The 26,210-nt window shown below is 43.3% G+C and overlaps 1 protein-coding gene across 1 annotated transcript in view; it reads left to right on the top strand.

Annotated features, from left to right (window-relative positions):
- Positions 1–26,210, top strand: part of PTPRQ (protein tyrosine phosphatase receptor type Q) — a 414,802-nt gene that overhangs the window by 214,756 nt on the left and 173,836 nt on the right. The window contains exons 31-34 of the mRNA XM_029597117.1: positions 1,643–1,924; positions 13,725–13,907; positions 19,271–19,372; positions 22,051–22,168. Coding sequence (XP_029452977.1) covers positions 1,643–1,924; positions 13,725–13,907; positions 19,271–19,372; positions 22,051–22,168 — 685 coding nt within the window. The remainder of the gene's footprint in view (positions 1–1,642; positions 1,925–13,724; positions 13,908–19,270; positions 19,373–22,050; positions 22,169–26,210) is intronic.

Raw genomic sequence — 26,210 nt, 5'->3', positions numbered from 1 at the left:
CGCCAACATAGTGAGGGCAAAGGCGATCGGCGCCATTTTGAGTATTGGCGGGACGGCGATTTTGAGTCTCAAAATGGCGGCGATCGGCGCCATTTTGAGTATTGGGATCGGGCGGATGGCGTGAAAGGAGGTCGCTCCCGGACCCCCGCTGGACTTTTGGCAAGTCTTGTGGGGGTCAGGAGGCCACCCCAAGCTGGCCAAAAGTTCCGGTTGGGTCCAACGAGGGTCCCGGAGCGACCTCCTGCCACATGACCTACCTGTCACGTGGTAGGAGCACAAAATGGCGCTGGTGACCATGTGACAGGGGCTGACCAATGGCACCGGCAGCCCCTGTGACACAGGCTATCGGCGCCGTGAGGAAACCGCAAACGAGGTGCAGGGATGGCTTCCCTGACTCCCCGCTGGACCACCAGGGAGTTTTGTGTAAAGTCTTGGGGGGGTCAGGAGGGTGGGGGGGTTTAAATGTTTATTTAGGAAGCGCCGAATACAACGGATATCTGTTGAATACGTGGGGAGTCGCGATGCGTTTTCGCCTCCCCAGTATTTTTCAGATTGCAAAAAAATAAGTTGCGGATTACAATACGTGGAAAATGGATGCACGCCCCTAGTGGTGCTCCTTTTGTGTTTCTTGGAATAAAATCGGTGTGATCATATGCGTGTCGGGAACCGCTCGCAGGTGGGTCTTATAATCGACCCCATATCATGAATGCAACCTCAAAGAAAGCAGCGGGATAAAGCATTATTTGAAACTTTGTTCAGACTGTTGTATTTTATATTACTACTACTACTATTATTACTACTACTATTACTACTACTACTCGATTACTACTTAACATTTCTATAGCGCCTCTCGACATACGCAGCGCTGTACAAACATACAACAGAGCTTACAATCTAATAAGATAAACATACAGGACAAGAAACTTGGATAAAAGAAAAGAAAGTGAGTCAAGACTAAAAGCAGACAATAGGCATAAGATTTCAAAGCGGTTTCAGAAAGGTGGGTCTTTTAGATGGGAATTTAAACATGGATTTAGGCAGGGACCTTCATTTTCAGTTTTATTTTATTTTGCCTGGGAATTCAATATTAGAATAAAAAAAAGTCAGTGGAGAAATGTCTTTTCCAATGATTTTTCTCCTGTTTGTTATGCCAAAGTTATTTTTCCACTGATTTTTTTTTTTTGTTATAAATAACATTGGAATTTCCAGGCAAAATAAATAAAGCTGAAAACGAAGGTCCCTATATATAGGACAAGGGTCATTCACTGATAGGGACGGAGGACTCTTGGCATTTTTATTGTGGTTGAGCAGTAGAGGCTCCAATACCCTCGGGATACCTTGTTAAAGCATTGTGTATGCATATTCCCATGTTCATGCAACTTCTCACATATAGAATAAATATGCATGATAGATGGAATTACTATATAAATATATCACGACTGTATGACCTGTGTCTACGATGTAGTTTATGGAAGCTGGAAAGCACTAGAGTGGTTTTGCAGATATTGGTTGCATATCAAATATTGTAAGAAGAGGGAAATCATTTTTGCTTGAAAGATAATAAGCATCAGTACCGAATATTGATGACGAAACCAGAATAACAGCAAAGTACATATTTTTATAATTTTCCCCCAACTTACAGAGCCTGGTTCTCCTCCTCAAAATTTAGTGCTGGTAGGCGTTACCGCAGCAGGCATTAACTTGGAATGGTCATTGCCTAAGAAACCAAATGGAATTATCACTCATTATGAAGTCATCTATATTAATTCCACTTCTTCATTTGCTGAAAACACTACTGCGACAAAACTCTTTTTAAACAACCTAAGACCGCACACCCTATATAGTATTTCAGTCAGAGCCTATACTAGGTTTGGGCATGGGAATCAGTCAACGCCTCTACTATCTGTGAGGACTTCAGAAACTGGTAAGTGGAATTACTAAAATATGACATTATTCTATCATTACTATTATAAAATAGATGATTAAAGTTGTTCTTTGTGCAATTTCTATATGGTTTGATTATACTTATTTAACAAATCAAAATAAGGGATGTAAGTTCCACAACCATCAAGTCAAAAATTAACTCTAAAGAAGGAATGGTATTTAACAAATTAAAGTAATAAACATATTGAGTGTACATTAAAAGTATAATAACAATCATATAACACAACTTCTCACCAAATATTTATACTCTTTACTGGCTCCTTCTAAATGTCTTGGAATAAATGGACCGTCATACACAAAAATCATCCACCTACTTCCTCTGTGGAGATTTGTAAATATAAACAAAGGTCCATGTGAGGAAACCTCTATATAATGTTCTTCCTCGTGTACTCTTTTATTCATATACAAGTTTTTGTTTATGCGCGTAAAATAATCAACATAATTATAAACAACAATTCACTTAACTTCCAGGTCTAGCAATATTTGGAACTCTTGTTCTCCCTGATATGGTCCGTGTTTCGACCCCCTGCTTCAGGGGGTCCATCACTTCTTTGTTCTGGAAGGCCAATTCAAGGGAAGTGACAGTGTCTTTTCAACTACATGTTAACTGAAAGAGAGGAAGTAATTTGAATACTCAGCCAACCAATGTGCTTACTCTCAGTCACTGTTACTACTTAAACCAGGGAAAACCTGTCTATTTCTTCAAGTGCAAGGTGTTGCATACAGGGTAAAAATAACCCTTGCTATAGTTACACAATGTTAAGTTCCATATTAAGAGCTACCACCCAGGAAAGAGATCTAGGCATCATAGTGGATAATACTTTGAAATTGTCAGCTCAGTATGCTGCAGCAGTCAAAAAAGCAAATAGAATGTTAGGAAATATTAGGAAGGGAATGGTTAATAGAATGGAAAATGTCATAATGCCTCTGTATCGCTCCATGGTGAGACCGCACCTTTAATACTGTGCACAGTTCTGGTCACCGCATCTCAAAAAATATTTAGTTGCACTGGAGAAGGTACAGAGAAGGGCAACCAAAATGATAAAGGGGATGGAATAGCTCCCCTATGAGGAAAGGCTAAAGAGGTTAGGGCTGTTCAGCTTGGAGAAGAAACGGCTGAGTGGGGATATGATAGAGGTCTTTAAGATCATGAGAGGTCTAGAATGGGTAGATGTAAATCAGTTTTTTATACTTTTGGATAATGGAAGAACTAGGGGGCACTCCATGAAGTTAGCAAGCAGCTCATTTAAAACTAATCGGAGAAAAATTATTTTTCACTCAACGTACAATTAAGTTCTGGAATTTGTTGCCAGAGGATGTGGTTAGTGCAGTTAGTGTAGCTGGGTTTAAAAAAGGTTTGGATAAGTTCTTGGAGGAGAAGTTCATTAACTACTATTAATCATGTTGACTTAGGGAATGGTCTCTGCTGCTACTGGCATCAGTAGCATGGGATCTACTTATTGTTTGGGTACTTTCCAGGTACTTGTAGCCCCGATTGTCCACTGTTGGAAACAGGATGCTGGGCTTGACGGACCCTTGGTCTGACCCAATATGTTCTTATGCTATGATAGCACAAAGTATACATTACAATTGGCATGTTTTGAAGCTCCACAAAAAGTTTGCCCAACCACCATGTATAGCATTCACTAGGGATAAAAACATAAGGAAGTAGATATTCAAAAGTAAACGTTTAAGTAAGTTAGCTGGATATGCTGCTGAATATCCCTGATTAAATTACTAGTTAGCTGGATAAGTCTTATCTGGCTAATGTTATTGAGCAGGTCTAACTTATCCAGTTAACATAGCCAGATAAGTTTGAATATCAATACTTATCTGGCTATGTTAACTGGATAAGTTGCTTTTCTCTGAAACACTTATTTCTTGCCCTTCACTTAGCCAGATAAGTACTTATCTGGCTAAGTACTTATCTGGATAATTGGAGGCCACTAAACACGGCCAAGTATTCAGCCTCCGCCACGTAGCAGGTTAAGTCACAAATGTAATTTCTGTGTATAAATCATGGAAGGATCCACTTTATGTAATCCAACTAAATATATAAAATTAAACAATATACACATGCAAGTCTAATTGTGAGATATACCTGATAATATGCCTTTGTGATCTGATTACATTGGATGTACAAAACATCCAATTAAAATGAGATTAATTGAAAACTGTAGTTGATATTCCATTTTGTTTCCCATCATCATAATTTTACAAATTTATATTGGATGATTATCAGTCAAGTGCCATCTAAATGGCAAGGAGATGACACAGTGGCTCGATTAAATGTTTTGGGCCAGATTCATTGGGACTTTTCTCCCATTTTGTGTCTATGGGAAAAACCCTGAGTGAATCCGGTACTTTGTGAGGAATCATGGATCCTTAGATTAGATTTAGATTCTATTCATCCACTGCTCCTTAATGAAGGATTAAATTGGTTTTCCCGGTTGGTTGAGTTTTCAAATTATTTGGATTCCTCCACTTTTTAAAGTTAACATGTAGTTAAAAAGACACCATCACATCTCTTGAATTGGCCTTCCAGAGCCGATCTGTGTTGGGGAGAACAAGAGTTCCAAATATTGCTGTGCCTGGAAGTTAGGTGAACTATTTAAAATTATAAGTTGGTTATTTTATTTATTTATTTATTTATTTATTTATTTATTTTAAATTTTTATATACCGGAATTCCTGTATGCAATACAAATCAGTCCGGTTTACAAGTAACGAAAGAGGTTGCCCTGGTCTGGGAAGTTAGACCTGGGTTTTTTTACATAGAACATGGAATAATAACAATAAACCATTGAACATTATTACAAGTAACATAGAATGTAACAATAGCATTTTATGTGAATGAACACGAAAGTATAAATAAAGCGGGCCTGTGCCAGCTGTCTGGAGCCCGCAGCTAGTTTGGTGCTTCGCATGTGCCCTTTGCCTCCTACACCCCTGCTGTACTCGTGGGGGGACAACCCCCATTCCCACCGGGCTTCTCCCCCTCCTCGTCACACCATAGTCAGGGTCTTGATGATGTGGCCAGCCACATGACCTGGAGGGGGGGGGGGGGAGGCTTGGCGGCTCCTGATGATGTCAGCCGGCATTTTAAAGAGCCACGTGTTATGTTATACTCGCAGAGAGTGTCTAAGGAACATTGCATTCTCTATTGTATGTTTATTAAAACAATAAAATCTGTTTTACACTAAAGAGCCACGCGCCATTGCCATCCCCCTCTGTTTGCCCAGCACTGCATTCAAGTGGTCAGAGCAGGCAGGAGCGGCGGGAGCAGTGGTTTTCTTTATCATGCACTCTCCTCGCAACCAAAGGAGTCTTGCTCTTTCAGTGGCTTTCCCCATTTCTTCTTCTTACAAAAAAAGAAGAAGATAGAGCACAAGCGTGATGCTATGCGGTCAAGAGCACAGCTGAATCGGCCTGATGCAGGCAAGACTGCCCCAAGCACAGCTCCCAACCCGAGGTCAGCTCCAGCTTACCACCCAGATGCAAGTACAGCTCCGCTCGGGTACGGCGAATCAGCCTGAAGCAAGCAACCTCTGCAACTGGAGCAGAGTCAGCAGACCTGTGAGGATTCCAGGAAAAGAGCCGAGGGAGCCAGCCGATTAACCTACAAGAGACCACGTGGAGCAAGGTCCTTGTTCTGAGCAATTGCATTCCAGCGGAGACCAAGCATGGCATCCAGCACTCAGTCACACTCCCTGCGGTCAGGGGCAATCGTACACCACCAGTGCCCACGGGCAGGATGGGGCCACATAGTCAGCGGTATGAGGCACCAAAAAACGAGGAGGCAAGGCACAACAACCATCACAGCTGGCCACAGCAGAAAACTTAGACCCACCAAGGTCTGCGAATCAGGTTATTGGAGGTGAAGGGGGAAAGGTTGGCTGCAGCAGCATGAAGAAGTCAGCACCGGTACATCAGGAGCACCAGAAGAAGATCCTGCAAGCCAGGTGGTGAGCGGATAACCGACAATACGGGGTATACAATGGCTTAGCAGGTTATAATCCAGTAGATGGGACTATGGCAAGGGCAGCAGGTATGCACCTATTATAGCAACACCCAATTGGATGATGGTGGCCTGGCGAGCATACACCTTTTGCCACCTTATAGGGCACAGCAGTGCTCATTGACTGTGCATCCTGTTTACCCAGGAACCTACCCCTACGTGCCTCATGCATAGGGGACATGAGCTACAAAAGTTAAGTGTACAAGACATGGACTAGGGATGTGAATTGGGCTTTGGACGATTGAAAATATCGTACGATATTTTCAAAATCGTCAGAAATTGGGGGCTCCCCCAAAACGATAGGAAAACCCCATGCAATTGTTCGTGGGGGTTCTCTTATCGTTTTGGGGGAGGGTGGGAAAAACGGCACACAAAAATAACCCCTAAACCCACCCCGACCCTTTAAAACTAATCCCCTAGCTTCCCCACCCTCCCGACCCCCCAAAAAAACTTTTTACAGGTACCTGGTGGTCCAGTGGGGGTCCCGGGAGCGATCTCCCGCTCTCGGGCCGTTGGCTGCCACTAATAAAAATGGCGCCGATGGCCTTTGCCCTTACCATGTGACAGGGTATCCGTGCCATTGGCCAGCCCTTGTCACATGAAGGGAGCACTGGATGGCCCGCGCCATTTTTAAAAATGAAAAAAGGTGGAAGGAAGGCCAAACGACTACTGGCATGGTTAAAAGGCGAGGCGAAAGAAGCTATTTTAGCCAAAAGAACTTTCTTCAAAAATTGTAAGAAGGATCCATCTGAAGAAAATAGGAAAGAGCATAAGCAAGTTAAATGTAAAACATTGTTAAGACAGGCTAAGAGAGAATTTGAAAAGAAGCTGGCCCTAGAGTCAAAAACTCATAAAAAAAGCTTTAAAAAATATATCCGAAGCAGGAAGCTGTGAGAGAGTCAGTTGGACTGTTAGATGAACGAGGGGTTAAAGGGACACTTAGGGAAGATAAGGCCATCATGGAAAGGCTAAATTAATTATTTGCTTCTGTGTTTACTAATGAGGATGTTGGGGAAATACCTGTTCTGGAAAAAGTTTTCAAGGGTGATGATTCAGATGAATTGATCAAATCACAGTGTACCTGGAAGATGTAGTAGGTCAGACTGACAAACTGAAAAGCAGCAAATCACATGGACCAGATGGTATACACCCCAGGGTTCTGAAAGAACTCAAAAATGAAATTTCAGAGCGTTCTCTCACTCTCAGGCCATCAACTGCTACTAAACAAAATGGTGCCGGTGGCCCTTTGCCCTTACCATGTGATAGGGGCTACCAGTGCCATTGGTAGGCCCCTGTCACATGGTAGGAGCAATGGACGGCCGGCGCCATCTTTGGCTGACCAATGGCACCGGTAGCCCCTGTCACATGGTAAGGGCAAACGGCCACCGGCGCCATTTTAATTCCTGGCAGGCCCAATGGCCCGAGAGCGGAAGATCGCTCCCGGGACCCCTGCTGGACTACCAGGGCTTTCAGTAAGTCTGGGGGGGGGGGGGGGGGAGTTTGTAATTAAGTAAATTTGTAGGGTTGGGTTGGGTTTGGGTTTTTTTTTTAATAAATGTGCCCCTCCTCCCCACGCTAACCGAAAACAAATTTTTTCCCGAAGTTCGGGAAAAACTCCGGTTCGGGATTCGGGTCTCCCAAACAGGGCGAATTAGGCAATTTCGTTGGAATTGCCTAATTCGTTCTAAATGAATGCACATCTCTAGCAACCATGCATTGAAAGATTTTAAGGCATAATCATATAATGCTATTGGCCAGACCCACTCCTCAGTTCCATTTTATAATCATCTTGTATAAGCTGGCACAATAACTCCCCAGTCATCCTTTCATGTGCATCATCCTATGAGCTTCTAGCTGTGCTACTGCTTTGCTTGAATTACCTACTTTGAGCTCCAGATCCATCAATGTTTAATATGACCTAGTGGTTCCAGATCCAGCGGATGCCTGGTTTATAAGCATACAGTAGGGGGTGTGCATTTGTAAAACTTGGATTGGCCACTGTTGAAAACAGGATTCTGGGCTTGATGGACCCTTGTCTGACCCAGTATAGCATATCTTATATTCTTATATTTGGTTTGTATTGTTATGTTTTGATTTTTCCTCATGGGTTTGTTTTTTTTTTGTGTTTCGTTACGGTTTTTTTTCAATTTTTAAAATGTTTCTTTTAGTGTTCACTTTTTTGATTTAGTGCACATTAATTGTACTAAGTGAGCACTATTTGAGTTGTAATAATGTTCATGAACTCAAACAGTGTGCACTAGGGGCAGATTTTATAAAATTACATGCGCGCGTACTTTTGTTCGCCCACCAGGCGAACAAAAGTACGCCTGGTGGGCGTAGCCGCATGTATCTGTTAAAATCTGGGGTCAGCTCACAACCTGCCTCCGTTCCCTCCACTCCCCCCCCACCTTCCTCTACCTAACCCACCCCCCCAGCCCTATCTAACCCCCCCTACCTTTGTTGCACAAGTTAAGCCTGCCCAAGGCAGGCGTAACTTGCGCGCGCCGGGCCGGTCACTGGCACACCATGGTCCAGTCTAGGGGCTGGTCCGGAGGCCGCGGCCATGCCCCCAGAACGCCCCCGATGATGTGCCGGCCGCGACATGCCCCGACAACCCCCCCCCCCCCACCAGGAAAGCCCAGGACTTACGCACGTCCTGGGGCTTTGCGCACGCCGGCAGCCTATGCAAGATGGGCTCGGCGTGCGCAGGTGGGTTTGGGGTAGGTTTTCGGGGGTTACGCGCATAACCTACGCACGTAACCCTTTGAAAATCTACCCCTAAGTCAATTAATGTGTATTAAATCAAAATAGTGCGCCCTCAACAAAAAAAGTTTTTTAAATACCAACTTTTGTGAATTTTTTAAATCATTTTGATTTAGAAACAAAATGAAAAAATATCATTAAAAGTAAAATGACAACCCTAGCATACAGTCATCCTTGTTTCCTGTCCTCAGACCTGCTGAATATGGCACAGTGTTATAATATCTCTTTACTCTCCTCTCTTTCCAGCTCCTTCCAGTCCTCCGTATAATCTGACCTACGTTAGCCTCAATTCTACTGCAGTGTTTGTTGCATGGAAACCACCAATCTATGCCAATGGAGTTATACTATTTTACACCATTAATTACTGGAATAAATCATACATTCTCAACAGTACTAGCAATCAATCTTCAGTTGTATTAGGAAACCTTAAAAAATTTTCTCAATATGAGGTTGTTGTATCTCCCTACACAAGTTATGGAAATGGAAATCAAACAAGCAATGCTCTGATTGTGACAACTCCAGAAGATGGTAAGCCAGCATTCACAGAATCTTGGAGTATTTTTTTTTACATTTTTTATTTCTATTCTGCTTTTCTGCACTTCAAAGTGGATTACATTTAGGTACTGTAGATAGTTCTCGTTCCCCAGAGGTTCTTATACTTTCAATTTGTGCCTGAGGCAATGGAGGGTAAAGTAACTTACCCAAGGTCACATGGAGTGGTTGCAGGTGGTTCATAGCCACTAGGCTACTCCTCCATGCTGGTCTCTGTTTTGTTAGTTTACTGCAACTGGCAGTGGTTTTAGAGAGCATATTTTGGTTAAATCAGGAAAATGCGGTTCATTTTCCCTAAAATAGCGGAATTGACAAAAACATGCATGATAATTCAGTTGTAAATTTAAATAATGAACATCCCTTTTTTTCCTACTGATTCTTACTTTATTCTTGAGCAGATCTGGTTGGTCAAAGCGCCTTCGATTTGGCTATTCCTGTTTTTGCAAATCAGCTGATATGTTAGTTCTCATACAAATCTCAAATAAGCATCCGAAGCATCCTGAATACAGTGTGACCACAGGAGATTGGTTTTTTGTTGTTGTTAGAGCGACATGGCTATAATGAATGGTTGCACACCTTTCCTTTACAGAAATGTAAACATTTAACAAAGTACCTTAAGACAAAAAAAGAGAGAGCATCTTAGCATAGGTCCAAAAGGCAAGCCTCAGAATCCACCGCAGGCAATTTGGTATTTGAATAACTAGTTCTTCTGCTTTAAATGGAGGTGGAACCCAGATACAATAAAATCTAAATGTTCAGATAAGCCATATAGTGCATTTTATCAGAGATGGGTAAGTAATTTATTTTTTGCAACACGAATATTGACAAATTAGTGGTGCTAATATAGTAAATTCACAGCTCTTGCTATAATGGGACTGGAAAAATGAATTCCAATGAAGCCATTTAGTTGGGAGAATTCGGCCCCATAGATTTAGCAAGTCCTCTGTGCTACTCCTGCTGCAGTGCTCTCCATGTCCCTATATTGCAGCTGGGAGAACTTTTCTTAGAAATTGTGAGTTAAAGAAACATATCATTTAACATGAATTTAGGGAAATCCTATTGGCAGCTAAAATTGTTCTGAAGGCTCACACTGCACACATCTTTGTAAGCTAAATGCTAACGTTTGCAGACTCACTAACTGTTCTCATGCCGGTAACAGAAGATGTTCCCCTGTTTAGAGAAAAGCGTCACCTGTTAAACCGGACGGTTAATGGGAAAAGCATAAACAGATTACCAGGATTGAAATAAATTCATGAACGTGAGGGAAACGTTATTCCAAGGCTTTCTAAAAACTATGATTCTGTTGGCTGAAGTCACAGAGCCTCTGTTGCAGTTGAATCCTGAGCACAGTTGTTAAAATAATGTGCCTGGAATGATTGTTTTACAAGTTTTGAGCCTGGGTGATTGCATAAGTCCCGGTAGAACATTCAGCTCCCTTTCCTCACCTTTGTTCCCTGAGATTTGGAAAGCAAGAATACAAAAGGAACAATAAAGAAATAGGCCGTCCTGCGGACCATAACAAATACGGTTTTCTACGTAAGTAGCCATAGCATGCAAAACCAGATGCAAGGTTTGTGGGCGCAAGAGTGAACAAAGCAACTTCTTGCGTGTGTCGTGTATTCTTTCTTTTTTAAACTATGACTATTTTGTGCTGAGAGAATTTCTAAATTCTTTTCTTTTATATTTTTGTATTTCCGCAGTTCCTGATGACCCTCCTCACAGCCTGTCCTACAGCAATCTAAGCTCTCCTTCAGTTCAGCTGTTTTACTATCCACCTTCCTCTCCTAATAGCCTCATTCAGTTCTGCACAATCTCCTACCTAGGAGCTGATGGCATTCTTCAGCGCGTAAACCATAGTTACTGCTTCATGGTTCTTAGTGGCCTCAGGAAGTGCAGTGACTATAGTTTTACTGTGAGTGCCAGCACATCTGTGGGAAACGGGCCACAGATAAGTAAACCCCTCTTTGTAAGAACTGATGAAGATGGTAATTTAGCACAAACATTTTCTTTTGCAATGTTATTGGGCTACTTTGCTCTAAAGGTTATGCATCCTTTATCCCTGAAGAAGCAGTCTAAACAGGAAGATCCACTCTGCCTGTGGCACTGCAGTAGGAATGGGTTTGGGCAGACTAGACGGATTTAAAGTCCTCATCTGCCATCATGTTTTATGTTTTCATATTTCTGGGTGCGATGCTTCAACATGTGAAGTAATCTGGACCTAATTTTCATGAGTGCTGCCACTAACACCGTACTAAAAATTCTTTTTGAATAAAAAAAATCTTTGAGCTCGTCAGAATCCAATAATCCATAGAGCAGAAAGAAGAAGAAAATGTTTGAGAACCTGGTTGCTAACATCCTTCCTCTCCCTAGTCACCCTTTTCAGTTTTGCATGTAATAAAAAAGCATGGCCCCAAGTTAACTGGCCCCCATATCCCGTGGTGCCCTTGCATTCCCTGCTTATGGCCAAACCTTTTTGAAAATAGGAGTCCAAGATACGATGGGTCAGAAAGCAGATGTTTGTAATGAGGCTTAGTTCTAGGAGCCGCATTAGAGTGACAAATGAATTGTTAAAAATGTTGGAACTTTTGGGACCGCATGGGATCCGTCTTCTAGCCTTCATACCTAGATGGTCTTGAAAGCTCCGGTATAGACCTTGAATAATCCTTGTGTTGGCCTAGTGTAAGGTTTGTCAGCCTGCAGAAAATATTTAGGAAACCAGAGCTGAGGTTCAGACTTAACAGAACTCAATCATGACAAGAAAAGGGATGGATGCTGGAGGAAAGACATTTCAGGTGGATGCCATGCAAATTAATGCACAAGCATATTTAGCACTGCTGGCTTCTCCAGATTCCTGCTACTGTTTTTTAATGAGATGTTAATAGTGGGTAAGCTTCTTTTTGTTGCAATAAGACTGAGCTTTAACTGGAGAGGAAACTTATCCTTCCAATGCAGATGTTTACATTTGACTTATTAGTTTAATCCAGTCGTGAAACAATGAAGTGCTGCCAATCTAGCAGGCCGATGCAATACCACGTGCTGGCCACAGTGCACGGCTCAACATATGATCTGATGTGTGTTTTGGATGCGCGTCCATGACCCTCGATGCAAAACGGGGGTTAGCGCGTCCAAAACGTGCGTCCAGTGGAGCGCGTAGGTAATAGTGCTCATCGCAGGTAAATTCATGTTGAGGAGGCTATTACCTATTTCCCCCTATTAAAAAAAAAAAAAAGTACGCCTGACGCACACATTTTAATCCGCAAAAATTAATGCCTGCCCGGACGCTCAATTAACGAGCATCCATTTTCCTAACCTGACCGCCACCTCTCCTGGGCGCCCACTGCCGAGGAGGCGCTAGGGTTGCACAATTTCCCCCCTTTTTATTACGGCACTCAATTTAAATATTAAATCAGGTGCCCGGGAGAGGTGGATCGGCGCACGTTAAGGGAGCGGGCACTTAATCGTGAGCACCTGTTTAACGCGCGCCGATATTGCATCGGCCTGTACACGTGTCACTTGGCTCATACGAATAAATCCTTAAAATCTTTCTTTTGAACAAAAATGAATGTGCTTCATTTGTTGTGTTTCTCATTCATTATGGGTCCCATTTCTTTGCTTTTCTCCTCATTATGTCTGCTGTTGTACCCTTTGAAATTTGAGATGACTATTAAGGGGAGTAGGTGGAATCAGGTAGGGAGGAATCCAAATACCGTGGGGCCAGTTAAAACCTTTTTAAGCCATTCATATCCCTTCAGTAGGAATATACGAATAAGTTGGTCTGGTTTCTAGGGGATACGAGCAACCAAAAAGTGTTTGAACCATTTTCCTGTCTGTGAGGAGAATAGGTGACATTAATTGATCACGTATAGTTTAGTTCTTAGTCATACATTGGAGCAGCACTTGTTGGAGTGCTGTGGAACCACCTTGTGCCTCAATTTGGGTCTGATTGGAATTGCGTAACCTTTTCCATTTTATACCTCATAACATTTCTCCACAGACGAGGCCTTTGAAAACCTAAACAGAGTCAGATATATCTGGTGGCCAAGTTGTTGTGGAAACATGCATTATGGCTAGCTTTTTCACCTGTTTCAAAGCCTTGAGTAACAGGGTCTCTGAGTAGGGTATCTGTGTTCCAAAAAACTCTAAGTCCTTAATTGTTGCAAATAGCCAGATGGGCACCATGATAAATACAGTGAAAACTTCCATGTAAGGATCTCTCCCACAACTGTGTAAGGTGGATGTGCATGGGTTCCAAACTACGTGATAGCTTGCATCTTCAAAGCCACTTTTAAATGGTCAATGGAGAAGCACAAAACATTTATAAAATTATAACAATTGTGCCTGGTGGAAAGCTATTTGTGTGTTTTGGTGTGTGGGGGAAGGGTGTGTGTGAGAACGTGGCGAGTAATTCTGAAATACTTTGCCAGTCTTATACTTATTTCTTTTTGTAGTGCCCGAGAGTGCGCCAGAAAACATAACCTACAGAAATATTTCCTCCAGAGAAATAGTGATATCATTTCTTCCTCCCGCTGTTCCCAATGGCATCATACGGGGATATACTATATATATCCGCAGAACGAATGGAAGCGAGCAGAGAGTTGTAAATACTACTCAGCGCTCTCAAAATATCACAGGTTAGTAAATAATTAAAAACTCTGAATTTGACAGTGCTGTGTTTGAGGATTAGGCAATGTACTAATTCATGTACAGCTTTGCTGCCAGTCATTAGGTGGAAAGGCGGTTTTAGGGACAATCTGTGGTTTCGTTAATAATTGGGCTCCTTATCATGCCTGGTCGCCATCAGCAAATCTATGACTAGCTGCTGACATTGGAAACTGAATGCAACGCTGATCTGTGAATTTAAAAGTTTTCACTATTCTGCTATTAATTTTTTTCAGTCCAATAACAATAGGCAGCCAGTACTGTCTGACATGCCTCACACTCACTGTCCTTCACACAAACCTAAGGCAGTATGACAAACAGACAAAAAAATACAAACATCTATCTTTGAATAACAAGGACTGCAACTGTATTAATATTAACAAACACATGGCAAAGTACTGGTGTCAGCCAAAACAATACAAGAAATTCTCCTTGTCCCCTGTCACCTGTGACATCTGCTGCATCCCAGCAAGACTGTTATAGTTAGTGAGGTTTGGGTGGACCCTTGGACACTGTGGCAGCTGACCACGCCCACGGCGGGAAGTCCCGTGAGGGGCCACAGGTCAGGCTCAGCTCTGAACACACAAACACAGATAGTTCTTTATTTAGACAGTTTGAGAAGCCACCAGAGGTGGCAGTAGTGAGTAGAAGATGTAGCCCGGCTGGGCTAGTATTCCCCAGGGCGCTGGAACAGCGGTTCCTCCAGTAGCAGTGCTGTAGTGGAGAGGACTGAGAAAGTGAGTACAATAGAACATTCACAGAGTCCCAAATATGGAGAAGCCCCGAGATAGGGAGAGCTGGCCCTCGAGGAGCGAGTACCAGATCCATGGAGGCAGAGAGATTCGTTGCAAAATACTCACACAGCGGTTCCACGTAGGAGATGGCACTGGCGCTGGAACGGGGGCAGGCCCTCGAGGAGCGAGTACCTGGTTCCAGGGATACAGCTCTGAGGAGTGGATGGTAGTAGTACTCACTGATGGTGTCTGTAGCGAATTCTTCCAAGTAGAAGAGGAGATAGATGCAGGCAGCGGGTCAGGGAACATGGACCCTCGAGGAGCGAGTACCGGTTCCTGATAGCGACCTGAAAAAAGCAAAGAGGCCTGCGAGGAGCAGGTACCCCATTAACAGAAAGAGTCTAATGGAAGTTGGAAGCAGAGTAGCTGGGTAAGGAGAGCGAATCCCATCCGTAAGAATGCCCCTTGCTAACTCAACGGCTAGCAATAAACTGTAGGCTTAAATATCCGGGCAGCGTGACATCATCACAGGGGGACGCCCTTGAGGAACGTGCCAATGAGGAAATAAGAATGAGAGCCGTGCGGTGTGCGTGCCCTAAGTTACCTGGAGAACATGGCAGGAGGCAGCACCCAAGCCGGTCGGGGGTCGCTGGAGAGGACGGCAGGCGGACGCCGCAGCAGCCAGGCATCCGTGAGGAGTAGGAGGAGTCACCAAAAAGGAAAGGTATGTGGAGTTAAGCCATCGGGACGTGACAGTCACATCAAAGACAGGCCATTTGCAGGCTAGTCTGATCTTCAAGCATCATCTGGCAGAGCACTGATAAAGACTGGGTTCCCCTCCACATTCTTGTGGTGTGGCTCTCATCAAGTGTGATCATCCCAATCAAATCAGATCCGGCTCTACTGAGGTGCAAACTGTGCAATTGCACAGGGTGGCATATAGGGGGAGGGGGCCATGGGTTGCAGCAGCAGAAGATAATAAGGAGATAAATAGAGAAAGGCCCAGTAGATTAAGAGAGACTTCATTGAGGCCACCAGTGGATCTCATACCACCAGCAGCTGAAGTTATGATTAAGAGAGGTTCCAGTGGGGCTGCTGGCAAAGCCCATCATGCTGGCATCCACAGAAAGCATAGAGAGACAGGCCCAGTTTTAGTGAGAGAGAGAGTGTTTGTGTGTGTGTGTGTGTGTTGTGTTATGTTGTGTGTGTATGAAAGAGCCCTTGTGTGTGTATGTGAGAGAGAGTGAGCATGTGAGAGGGAGAGAGCATGCATATGTGTGTACACATGCTCACAATCACTCCCCCCCTCTCTCTTTCACACACACATATATGTTCATACATATGCATGCTCTCTCCCTCTCACTCACACATGCTCACTCTCTCACATACACACACAAGGTCTCTTTCATACACACACAACATAACACAACACATACACTGTGTGTGTGAGAGAGAGAGTATGTGAGTGAGATTGTGTGTGTGAGAGAAATTTCTCCCCCCCCCGCCCCAACACTTATCTACAACAATCTCAGATTGATTGGAAATCAAAATTGCCATGTATGGAGTGAGGGGATTTTAAAATCCATAAGTTTTAATTATTGGCTGTTATTTGATGTGTCTGCTGTTTTGAACTATTTTACTGGTGTTTGGGAAATTAAAATATATATATATATATGTTTTTCATTATTGGATGTTCTATTAATCAGCTTTCTTGAAATATTTAGTTTTTTAGTACGTGATACTGTTATGATTGATGTTTTATATTTCTTGATTTTATTATTTTGTGTTTTTTGAAGGATGATGTTTTTGTTTTTGAGTTGTTGCACTGTATGCAGAATCTGGCTTCTTGCAGTTTCCAGTTCAGATTTTGTCTGCATGTTTCTATTTATAGTTTTTGATCTCTTTATTCTGTATCTGACGAAGGTCTGTGTCTAGCATGTGTGACTATGATGAGGCATCCTGCTAGCATGCAGTTTCTAGGTATGTGCAGGGGGAAAAATTAGTTTTCATTATTCAGTTTGTTTTCAGGAGGTTTTTTTCCCCAAGAATTTTGGTTTGTGGATTGCTCGACTTGTTTCATTTGTATGAAAAAAATGAATTAAGCAATAAACAAATATGGCCAAACAACAAAAGCAAAACCTTCCTCCTACCCTTCTGGAAAAATGCCAGGACCAGAATCCCCGGGCCCCGCCTACCCAGTCCGGGGGGGGGGGGGGGGGGGGGATCCACTGGCAAGGACTAGTTTGAAGCCTCGGACTTCCATAGGCTGAGGCCTCGGTAGGTAGCTGTGGTTTTAGCCTGCTCAAAGCTGGAGCCTTGGCCTAGACTGCAGCCCAGAGCCAGGTTCAATGGCACGATTCAACCCAGAGGCCAGGTCCTGTTGCTGGGAGCTCGGCCCAAGCCCAGGCCTGAAGCTGTGACCCAACCAGGAGGCTGGGTCCAACATCCGGGCCTCAGCCTAGACCAGAGCCTGAACCCAGGCCCGATGCTGTGACCTGACCTGGAAGCCGGGTCCCGAAGCCTGGGGGCCAGGTCCCAACCCTGGGGCCTCGACCCAGACCCAGGCCGCATGCCACAACCTGACCTGAAGGCCAGGTGCCAATGCTGGGGCTGCAGCCCACACCGAGGACCGAAGTCATGGCCTCAGCTCAGACCCATCAGGAGGCTGGGTCCCGACACCTGGGCTCCCGCAGCCTGAGCCCTGGCCCAAATCCATAACCCAACCCAGAGGTCAGGTCCTGATGCCGGGGCCTTGGCCTGGCCTCAGGCCTGATGCCACGATCTGACCTGGAGGCCGGTTCATGATGTCAGAACCTCAGCCTAAGCCAGAGCCTGAGCGCAGGCCACTTTGAGGCGCGGCAATGCTGGTACAAGGCCGTCCATCAAAATTGCACTGTCCGCCGGGGTAAATTTGCTGGAGTTAATTAATTTTGGCACAACACCAGTGGACACTGTGATTTGGCACTGAAGAGCCAAAGAAAGAAGAGGACCTGAAGAGGAGCTCCCAGGCCTGGGCTCTGAGGCCTGGGCCTGACCCTGAGCACAAACATAAATTGCAATAGGCTTAGTAACATGTGGTTCTATGTGTCTCTTTTGCTTTTTAGTGGGGTTTTCTGGTTAGCACCACAGTAATACATGTAAATTTAATATAGATGATGTTGTAAGTGATATTTTTATCTCAAAAGACTGTACTTTGAATGCACTTTTCATGTAAAATATGTTGTTATAAATGCATCATTTCATAATTTTTAGTTGTGTATAGAGAGGGCTGTGGGGAAGGGGAGGGCCGGGCACAGGGCCCTACGTTTTAACTGGGGCACTTAATATCCTTTCACTGGAACTGCACCTACCTCCTCCTCTGAACCCATCTTATCACAACTGCTTGTCCAAAATTCCTAAATGGGGCAGGAACAATCTCTAGGTCCTCCTATCTCACCTGCCAGTGCGTAAAAATTACACCATCCACAGGGCGCATATCAGCAGGCAGGGCAGGAATGCCTGGGAATCACACCTGCCCCATTTAAGAATTTTGGACCTACTGACAATTTCAGACCAGTTCGGGTGTGTGTGTGTATATGTGTGTGTGTGTGTGTGGGGGGGGGGGCGCTGTGGGGAATGGCAGCATGCATATGTGTGCATGTGTGTCTGTCAATTTTTAAAGTTTGGATCACCAGAGGGAACTGGGCTTTTTTTCGGTGGGAAGGGGGACCCGGGACAGAGACTGAGAGAGAAACTGAAACCGCCTGAGAATGTGAGAGAATATGAGAATGAGACAGAGAGTGTGAGACAGAGACAGATACGCTGGGGGAGGGCAAGTGGTGCTGACTGAGCATTACCCTGTAGTTTTGGGGAAGGCACTGCCTCCTCATGTCTCCTCAAAACTACCCCTACGTGTTACAGAGTATGTGAGAGAGAACATGAGAGATTCAGAATTTATAGGACAGAGAGAGAGAGACTGCCAGAGAGAGAGAAACTGGGACAGAGACTGTTTCTATTGTGTATTAGATATTGGTAAAACAATATCTAATATTTCTACAGCTGTACATTAAAATGGCGCTGGCCATCCTGGAGGAAGGCGCTGAAGTCACCTCTTTAAAGGCAAATGGCCCTACTGTTAAAGCACTAGGAGTTCAGGCAGGAGCAAATACACATCGCTCCTGCTCTTTTAGCAGCTGGACCCAGGAAACAGGATAAGTGAAGGCCTAAGTGGGAAATGCTTGGCAGGGGCAGTGACACATGGAAAGAGCACCAGCCTCAGTGCTGGGCCTGCACTTTTTTGTGACTTGGAAAAGCCCAGCCAGGTCTCCGGATGCCCATTTAAAAAAAAAAATCAATTGTGTTTTTTGGTTTTTTTTTCAGTTTGGCAAATAAACTTAAAAAAAACAAAACAAAAATAAAGAAACCAAATAAAAATACCCCTGTTCCCGAAACAAATAAACCGAACCAAAACTTTCATGGCTACACATTTCTAAAGCATGCATGTACGTTCAGATAGTGATTTTTGTTGGTTTTGCCTGCTGATGTGTAGGGAGGGGAAATTTTGCTGAAAATGCGTTATATTCTTTTTTTTTTTTTTAAATAATGTAATTCTTTCCACTTAGGTTTAAATAGATACACAATGTACAGTGCAGAGGTGTCTTCTAGCACTTCAAAAGGTGAAGGGGTTCGCAGTGCACCTATACAAATACTAACTGAGGAAGACGGTGAGTGACTAGGAACTGATCTTCAAATCTGCATATTGTTAACCATAGTGCTATTTTAAGAAATGTAATCTTTTTTCTAAAGTATTTAGAGTTTAAAATATCTGCAAAATGTGCAATGCCTTGGGTCTGTAGACAGCTGGTATCATGGAACTTTTAAGGGAAAAATAACTATTCTTACAATTGTGCCATCAGTGTTAAGAAATGTTTAGTGGATTGTCCATTTTTGTCTCAGACAACAACAGAGAGTGGATTCTGGCCTCAAGGTATGATGGCAGAGATCCGTGGGGCAGACATAATAATGATGTTTAACATTTGATATACCTGTATAAATTAACAAACATCACTCATATCAAATGATGTAGGCAGCAAAATCAACTCCAAGATGCTGTTCACAATAATAGGGGCAGGAAGTTGAAAAGGCAGTTAGAACCACGTGGCTGGATGTATTTCTGTACTGCTGTGGCTACATATAGTCAGCTAGTGACAGTAGGCAGTTGGATTTAGCTGCTCCAAAGGGTGCAATTTTCACCCTAGGAGATCAAATTGGTTTTCTCTTTTTAGGAGTACGAATGGAAAACATTTTCATTTTTGATTTTTTAAAATTTTTTCTGAATTTGTTTTCTTTTTCTTTCCATTTTGCTTTGTGAGCTAAATCATTTTGGCATTCACAGAATTGTTTTAGCATATGCTAAAACAACAAAATAAAATAAGAACATTTCGTTAGATTTTTGATTGGAAACAACATAAAACAAAATGTTATAGTGTTTTCCATGTCATTTAAAATCGAAAGCAAATCCCTTTAATACCTCTGAGTTGAACATCCCTCCTGAAATGACCCTAATATCAGTATGAGAAAAAAAAAATGCCCTACACTGTCTTTCTCCCAGATATTCAACCGTTCACACAGTTCAGGAACTTTGCAGAATTGAAGTCAGAGTTCAGCTATAAGATTTGCTTTTAAGAATGTACTTCTGACTGTCTTTACTGACTTTGATAAACTCTTAACAAATTGCCAAAATAAGTGCTACATTGCCTTATTCTTTGGAGAGGAAGGTACCTGATTAATGCATTTTCCAGCCATCGAGGGGAAATGGCAGGCATTGAGGCAAAGAACAAAATCAACTATAGTTACAAAAAAGTGTTTGCAGTACCCACACTAGTACACAGCCTCATTTGTTGAGTTCATACTGTGAAAAGCCCGGCATGCATTCCCAATTTCCATGCAGGAGCACAATTGCGACAGAAGTTTTTGAGACATTATGCTGTTGTTTTCTTTTAATTACATGCTCAGAAGCTGTTACTGCAAAGCCAGAGCTTGGTTAGGCGCTAGCATCATGTAATTAAGAAATAATCCTTAATATGCTGAGGTGTCCAACCTGCTCCCTTTGGTAATGTTTAGCCACTTATAATGTGGGTGTTCCTGGAGGCAGGGTTGGGGCAGGGGGAGCTTAGTCAGCTAAGGGGGTCATTTTCAAAGGCTTATCGCGTGCGACAGCATGCTGGGGGCGGAGTCGGGGCGGTGAGAGGAGGAGTCGGCGATGTCTTCGCTGGCGGCGATAAGGCTAGTAACCTTATCGTCGCCAGTAGCGTGCCAAATAGCACCACCTTTCACGGGTGCGAAAGCCGGCAGCGAAGACACTGCGGTGGTGCGAAGGCTGCCGGCGTTCGCAGGCCCGGCCCCCCCCGTTTTCGCAGGATTCATCATTCTGCGATAGAATGATGAATCCAGGCCTAAGTTAGGCTTCGCTCCTTGTGCACGGGAATAGGAGGCTGGATTTTTGGAAAATTTGTAGCTGCAACCTAACCGGCAAACTTGCTGCTGTCCACCTTCATGAAATTTCACCTCCTGGTTCGCATGTTGTGAGACATGGCACAAGGTCATGGTGGCTAACCAGTTGTGATACATTTCGATCATGGTGGCTTGCTATGCAGCCTCTCCAGTACTGTCCTTACTCTAGAATACTTTACAATGCTGGCAAAATGTAAGCAGTTATTGCTTTGTCTAGAGCTTCTTTATGCAGCTGTTATGACCAGTTGGTTTATGTATAATGCATTTTAAATGTGGATGATAGATTCTGCAGTCATTTTTGGGGAATATAATGGAACTCATATGACTAGGCCATTGCCGGAATGAAGAGATTTAAGCACTGCTTGGGATCTCACGTTTTTATGATCTTTCGATGATATGCTCAGCTGGAACTTTCCCACCTCCCTTTGCTTTGCTATAATTATTTCCAGCTTCTTTTCTTCTCCGGAGAACTGTTGCAGATTACAATATTATGCATGCATTCACACCTATAAGCCAGCTTTTTCCTTTTATTAGACAAAAAAAGAAAATATGACAACAGAATATTTGGACCGCGCGGTAGGTGATTCACAGTGATATGCCTGTTGCTCTGTTTTCTCATGGCATCGCTTTTTCCATTGAATCACAGAAAACAGATGTTTTAGCACTAGCATGTAAAATCTTTCTTTGTCTTCTGGCTGAACAGCAAAAATAATAATAATTAAAAAAAAACCACCCCAGCCTATGCCTGTGGTTGATTGAGCTGGAATACCTGCTCCATGGTTTATCTGAGAGTACAACTGATAGAAATCTCACTTTAAATGGCAATTTTTTTGTATGTCACATTATGTCGAAGATCTTCACTGTTTAATTCTAAATCCGCATTTTGCAGTTCCTTCTTCTCCTCCGCGATCACTCTCAGTGAAACAGTTGCCTGATGTTGTGAAGTTGTCATGGAAACCACCTCTGGAGCCAAATGGAATTATTCTCTATTACACAGTTTTCTTCTGGTAAGATATCTTTTGGAACCGGTTCTGAGGACAAACAAGAATCTGTCACGTAAAAGGAATGTAATATCTCTCATACCAAACTTGTTGAGCAAATGAAGAACAGAGCATATGCTAAAAAGCTCATCTTTTTTGTACATTTGAGTCCTACTGGCTGCGATGTTCCATTAAGCAGGGGTGTTCCTAGGCAGTGCCCCCTACACTCCCTCCTACTCCTCCTAAAATTCCCCACCGGCCCCCCAACCCACAACCACCACTCTCAGCCCACTAGAATCACTCATGCTTTCTCACTTCTCCATCCCAACCAAACATCGGTCAATCTAAATTGAAAACCACGGACTTCCATCTTGCCTTTCCCGTACAAGGGGGTCTAGGCAACAAACTTTAACTGGCACCGTAAGTCTCTCTTGCTCATGATATGGATAGTTTGTTATGTGGGAAGGCCTTGTTGTACATGTTAAAGTAGTCTCTCTGGAAAGATGTGAATGTCAGCACACTAAAATTAACATTTGCAGAAATGCAAATGAAGGAACATCATATGCAAATGAAGGTTTACTGTGCACATGGTAAACAGTGTGGCATGCTCTCCCCTTCCACGTTGTTTACCAGTCCCTTGCTAATGACACAAAGTCTGACGCCTGCCTGGGACCAGGTGTCAGTTTGCTCCCCTGCGTGCTAATGAAAGGTCTCAGCTTACCGCAGACAGAGGGCCTGAAAAATAAAGTCCATGTGCAGGATTTGACAGTGTGCAACTTTACCCATAGGCACTTATTTATTTTATTTATTTATTTAGAAACTTTTAATATACCGATGATCAAGATAAATATCTTATTGTACCAGTTTACAGCATAACATAACACACTTGAGGATTTCATCTCGTCACCGCACTTCTCTTTGGCAATCAAAAATGCAGCCAACACACACGCTTTTTTTCATTCCGAAATTCATACGAAAAGCACACGGATATTCACACCACAAATATGTCTTTTCAAACAAGCCAGTTACACATCCACAGAGGCTCTTAAAGCGTTGCTCCACACTTCACAGGGGGGAATTTTGAAATGTAGTTATGCACATAAAACTGCGGTTTTATGCACTTAAATGGCTTTTTAAAAACGTACCAGGGGTTGTATGCGTCAAAATACATGCAAAAGTGATTTAGGAAGTCCAGGAGGCGGAGTTGGGGGCAAGGACATGATTTACGCCTACGTTTGATTTTCATGCATGAAGCTACACCTGCTCCGAAGGTGCAGTGGTACCGTGAACACCCACAAATTTTCAAAGCGGATTTATATGCATAAATCCAGTTTGAAAATTCGATGCAACGTCTGTGGGTAAAAAGGACTCTCAGACCTTAGCCAACGAAGTTGCTTGAAAATCATTGTCACATTGCACAAGGCACAGAGGTTTTATAGTGGTATGTAAACGGACTGTATCCAGAATGTTAGTATCCCTGCTGTCATGGCTGTGATTTATTGGGTCAGTGAGCACTGCTGGTGTTCGGAAGCTTGACCTGGAATACCAGTTTGGTTGAGGGGCAGATTCCTTCCTGGCTAATCACAAACGCAGGAGATGCCTTTAAGGAAGACTTCCGCTAGGGGCAGGGGACTGGGCAGTGGGCCTCACAACCCTCCCCTCCTCCCCAATACAAATTAAAAGATTTCACAGGGCACACTCAGGACAGGGGAGGCATGGAAGAGGGCAAGAATGACAGAGAGAGAGAGAGAAGGAGGTGAAAGAGGAGACCCATCGATATACACTTGAGCACTTCAAAAATAAGGAGGTAATTTTGAAATGGTTTTACATGCATAAATGGGCTTTTGAACCTTGCTATGTTCACGCCATAGGGCTGAATTTTCAAAAGGTTTAACGCATGTAAACGTGCTTTTGAACATTTTTATGCGCGTTAACTCCTTTGAAAATTCACTCCTAAGTCTTTACTGTCCTTAATATTGCTAGTGCGGCCAAAGACTGCAGGAGGCATTCAAAGGCTTGAAGCTGGACAGCCCTATGAGCCTCTAAACCCCTTCCATAAGCTCATCATTATTTTGTGTAAGTTCAGAGGTTTGAGGCATTGTGGTGCCTACACTAAAGGGTGATTGTGGGGAGAGGGGGCGATGGTCAGATGCTGGTGCCCTTCTCAGTCTGGACAGCCAGATTTCTCCCTAGGTAACTTCCTTCCATGCTCTCTTCTCTCCTGACCCATGTCCTCTCCCACCAGTCTTTGAAACCCTTACTGACACAGATATCCAATAGTTATAAATACCTTCTCATGTCTGTTTTGTGCTGTTCTAGAACTCTCTGGTCTCCTTTCACCTCCTTTCCTGTACTCGAGCTCTCCCACTTCTCCCCTTAGCACTGACAATCGACCCTTATGTGCCAGGCTTACTTTGGAAGCAAGCAGGAGGAGTCAAGAGGAAGAGAGAACTGAGCATGCTCAGTTTTACATAATTACGCTCTTTAGTTTCCCATTGGTAAGTAAAGCGGTCATGATATTTAGCCCATACCATTTTGGATTTCTGTGCATGACAAAAGCATGAATGAGCATGCTACCTGATAGGTTGTTTTTTTTGTTTTAACATGCCCATGCTAAATTTTGTTGCATCACTTGATAAGTGGCATTTTGATATGCTAGTAAAAATTTTTAATGACTCAAGCGGTAAATGTTTTAGCTTAAGTTTTATTGCATAGGCTCCCTCAGTCATTTGATGTCCAATTGAGAGAGGAAAGTGAGAGGAATTGGAGTTGGAGTAGGCAGTCAGGTCTTGGGAGGATCATTCACTTATATAGGACTGAACTAATTGACTGGAGGCCCTTCAATGCCAGGACAAGAGAGAGAAGATAAGGGACAATATTGATTGACACAGTATGAGGCAGAACTACAAAGGCAGATCTAGTTCTCAACCCAGTCCTCGATTGGAGGCAGTGCATGTGAGTGTATCTCACACGCATGGAGCCTGAAAACCTGAATGGCTGTGAGTACCTGAGCACAGGTTTGGGATGGGATCATTGATAGGTGCTATACTCATGTCAGTGAAGGAAATGAATGTTTCCTTGAAAGAGTGTGTAGAGCTATAAAATAAATATAATGCTATCCATCTATGGCAAAGTTGACTTGAGGAATACAATTTTCCATGGCTTTACCTGGGTGAACAGATATTTACCTGGACAAAATGGCTGAATATTGCCCTCCTTCCTCAAATATGGCTAAAAATACCCCTGGGTTATATAGTGCCTGTCCTTTTAACTGCATTATAAAGAGGCACTGCTGTGGGTGGATTTAAGCTGGAGGAGGATAGCAACTTGTGTTCATTTGAAATTCAAATGCAAGCGTGATATTTTGCGGCCTCTTAGTCACCCACTGAAATTGCACCCGCCAAGCACACAAATGCTTTTAACTTGCTCACTAATAATTGTCAAATCTGCGTAAAGCCACTTGCATAGTTTGCCGCTGCACCAGCTGTTTGAAAATTGCCGCTTACGTTCATTCTTCTTTAAAAGGAAAACACCAGGATGATCCTGAATGACACCTTTTACCTTTTTTTTTGTGCTAAAAAACTGTACTGTCCAGTAACCAGAAGCTTACAATAGAAGAAAGAAAAACTTGGTGATCTCCTTGTATTTGTTTATTTCAGACCTTTCTTTTCGCGTTTTTCACTTTCTCGGTGCTCGAGGGATGAAAGGCCTCCACCAGCGGCCCCTGAATCTTTGGGAAAGCAGAGCAGCTAGGTTCCCCCTTCACTCTTTTCCCTTCTCTGCTTTCTCTACAATTTCTCCTTTCCTAGTTAACTCTTGCTTATTGGCAAGGAAAAGGGTCCTGAGCCTCGTAAATGACTGAATGTCTGGGGGGGTGATGTTCCTCTTGCATATTTTTGTGATGCCGTACGAAGGGGAGAAAGAAGGAATTTTTAAATCCGACAGAGATTTGCTCTTCTGTATCATTTTTTGCATCTCTTCCAAATCTGCACTTGTGACTAAAGAAGCAATGCATTTAGTGGCCCTTAATAGGAACTCCAATAATACAAAACGGAAGTCGGTCAAGCGT

Source organism: Rhinatrema bivittatum, chromosome 4, assembly GCF_901001135.1.
Source record: "Rhinatrema bivittatum chromosome 4, aRhiBiv1.1, whole genome shotgun sequence".
In the NCBI taxonomy this organism is placed as follows: Eukaryota; Metazoa; Chordata; class Amphibia; order Gymnophiona; family Rhinatrematidae; genus Rhinatrema; species Rhinatrema bivittatum.
The sequence above is the reverse complement of the archived record's forward strand: the minus strand, read 5'-3'. Positions and strand labels throughout refer to the sequence as shown.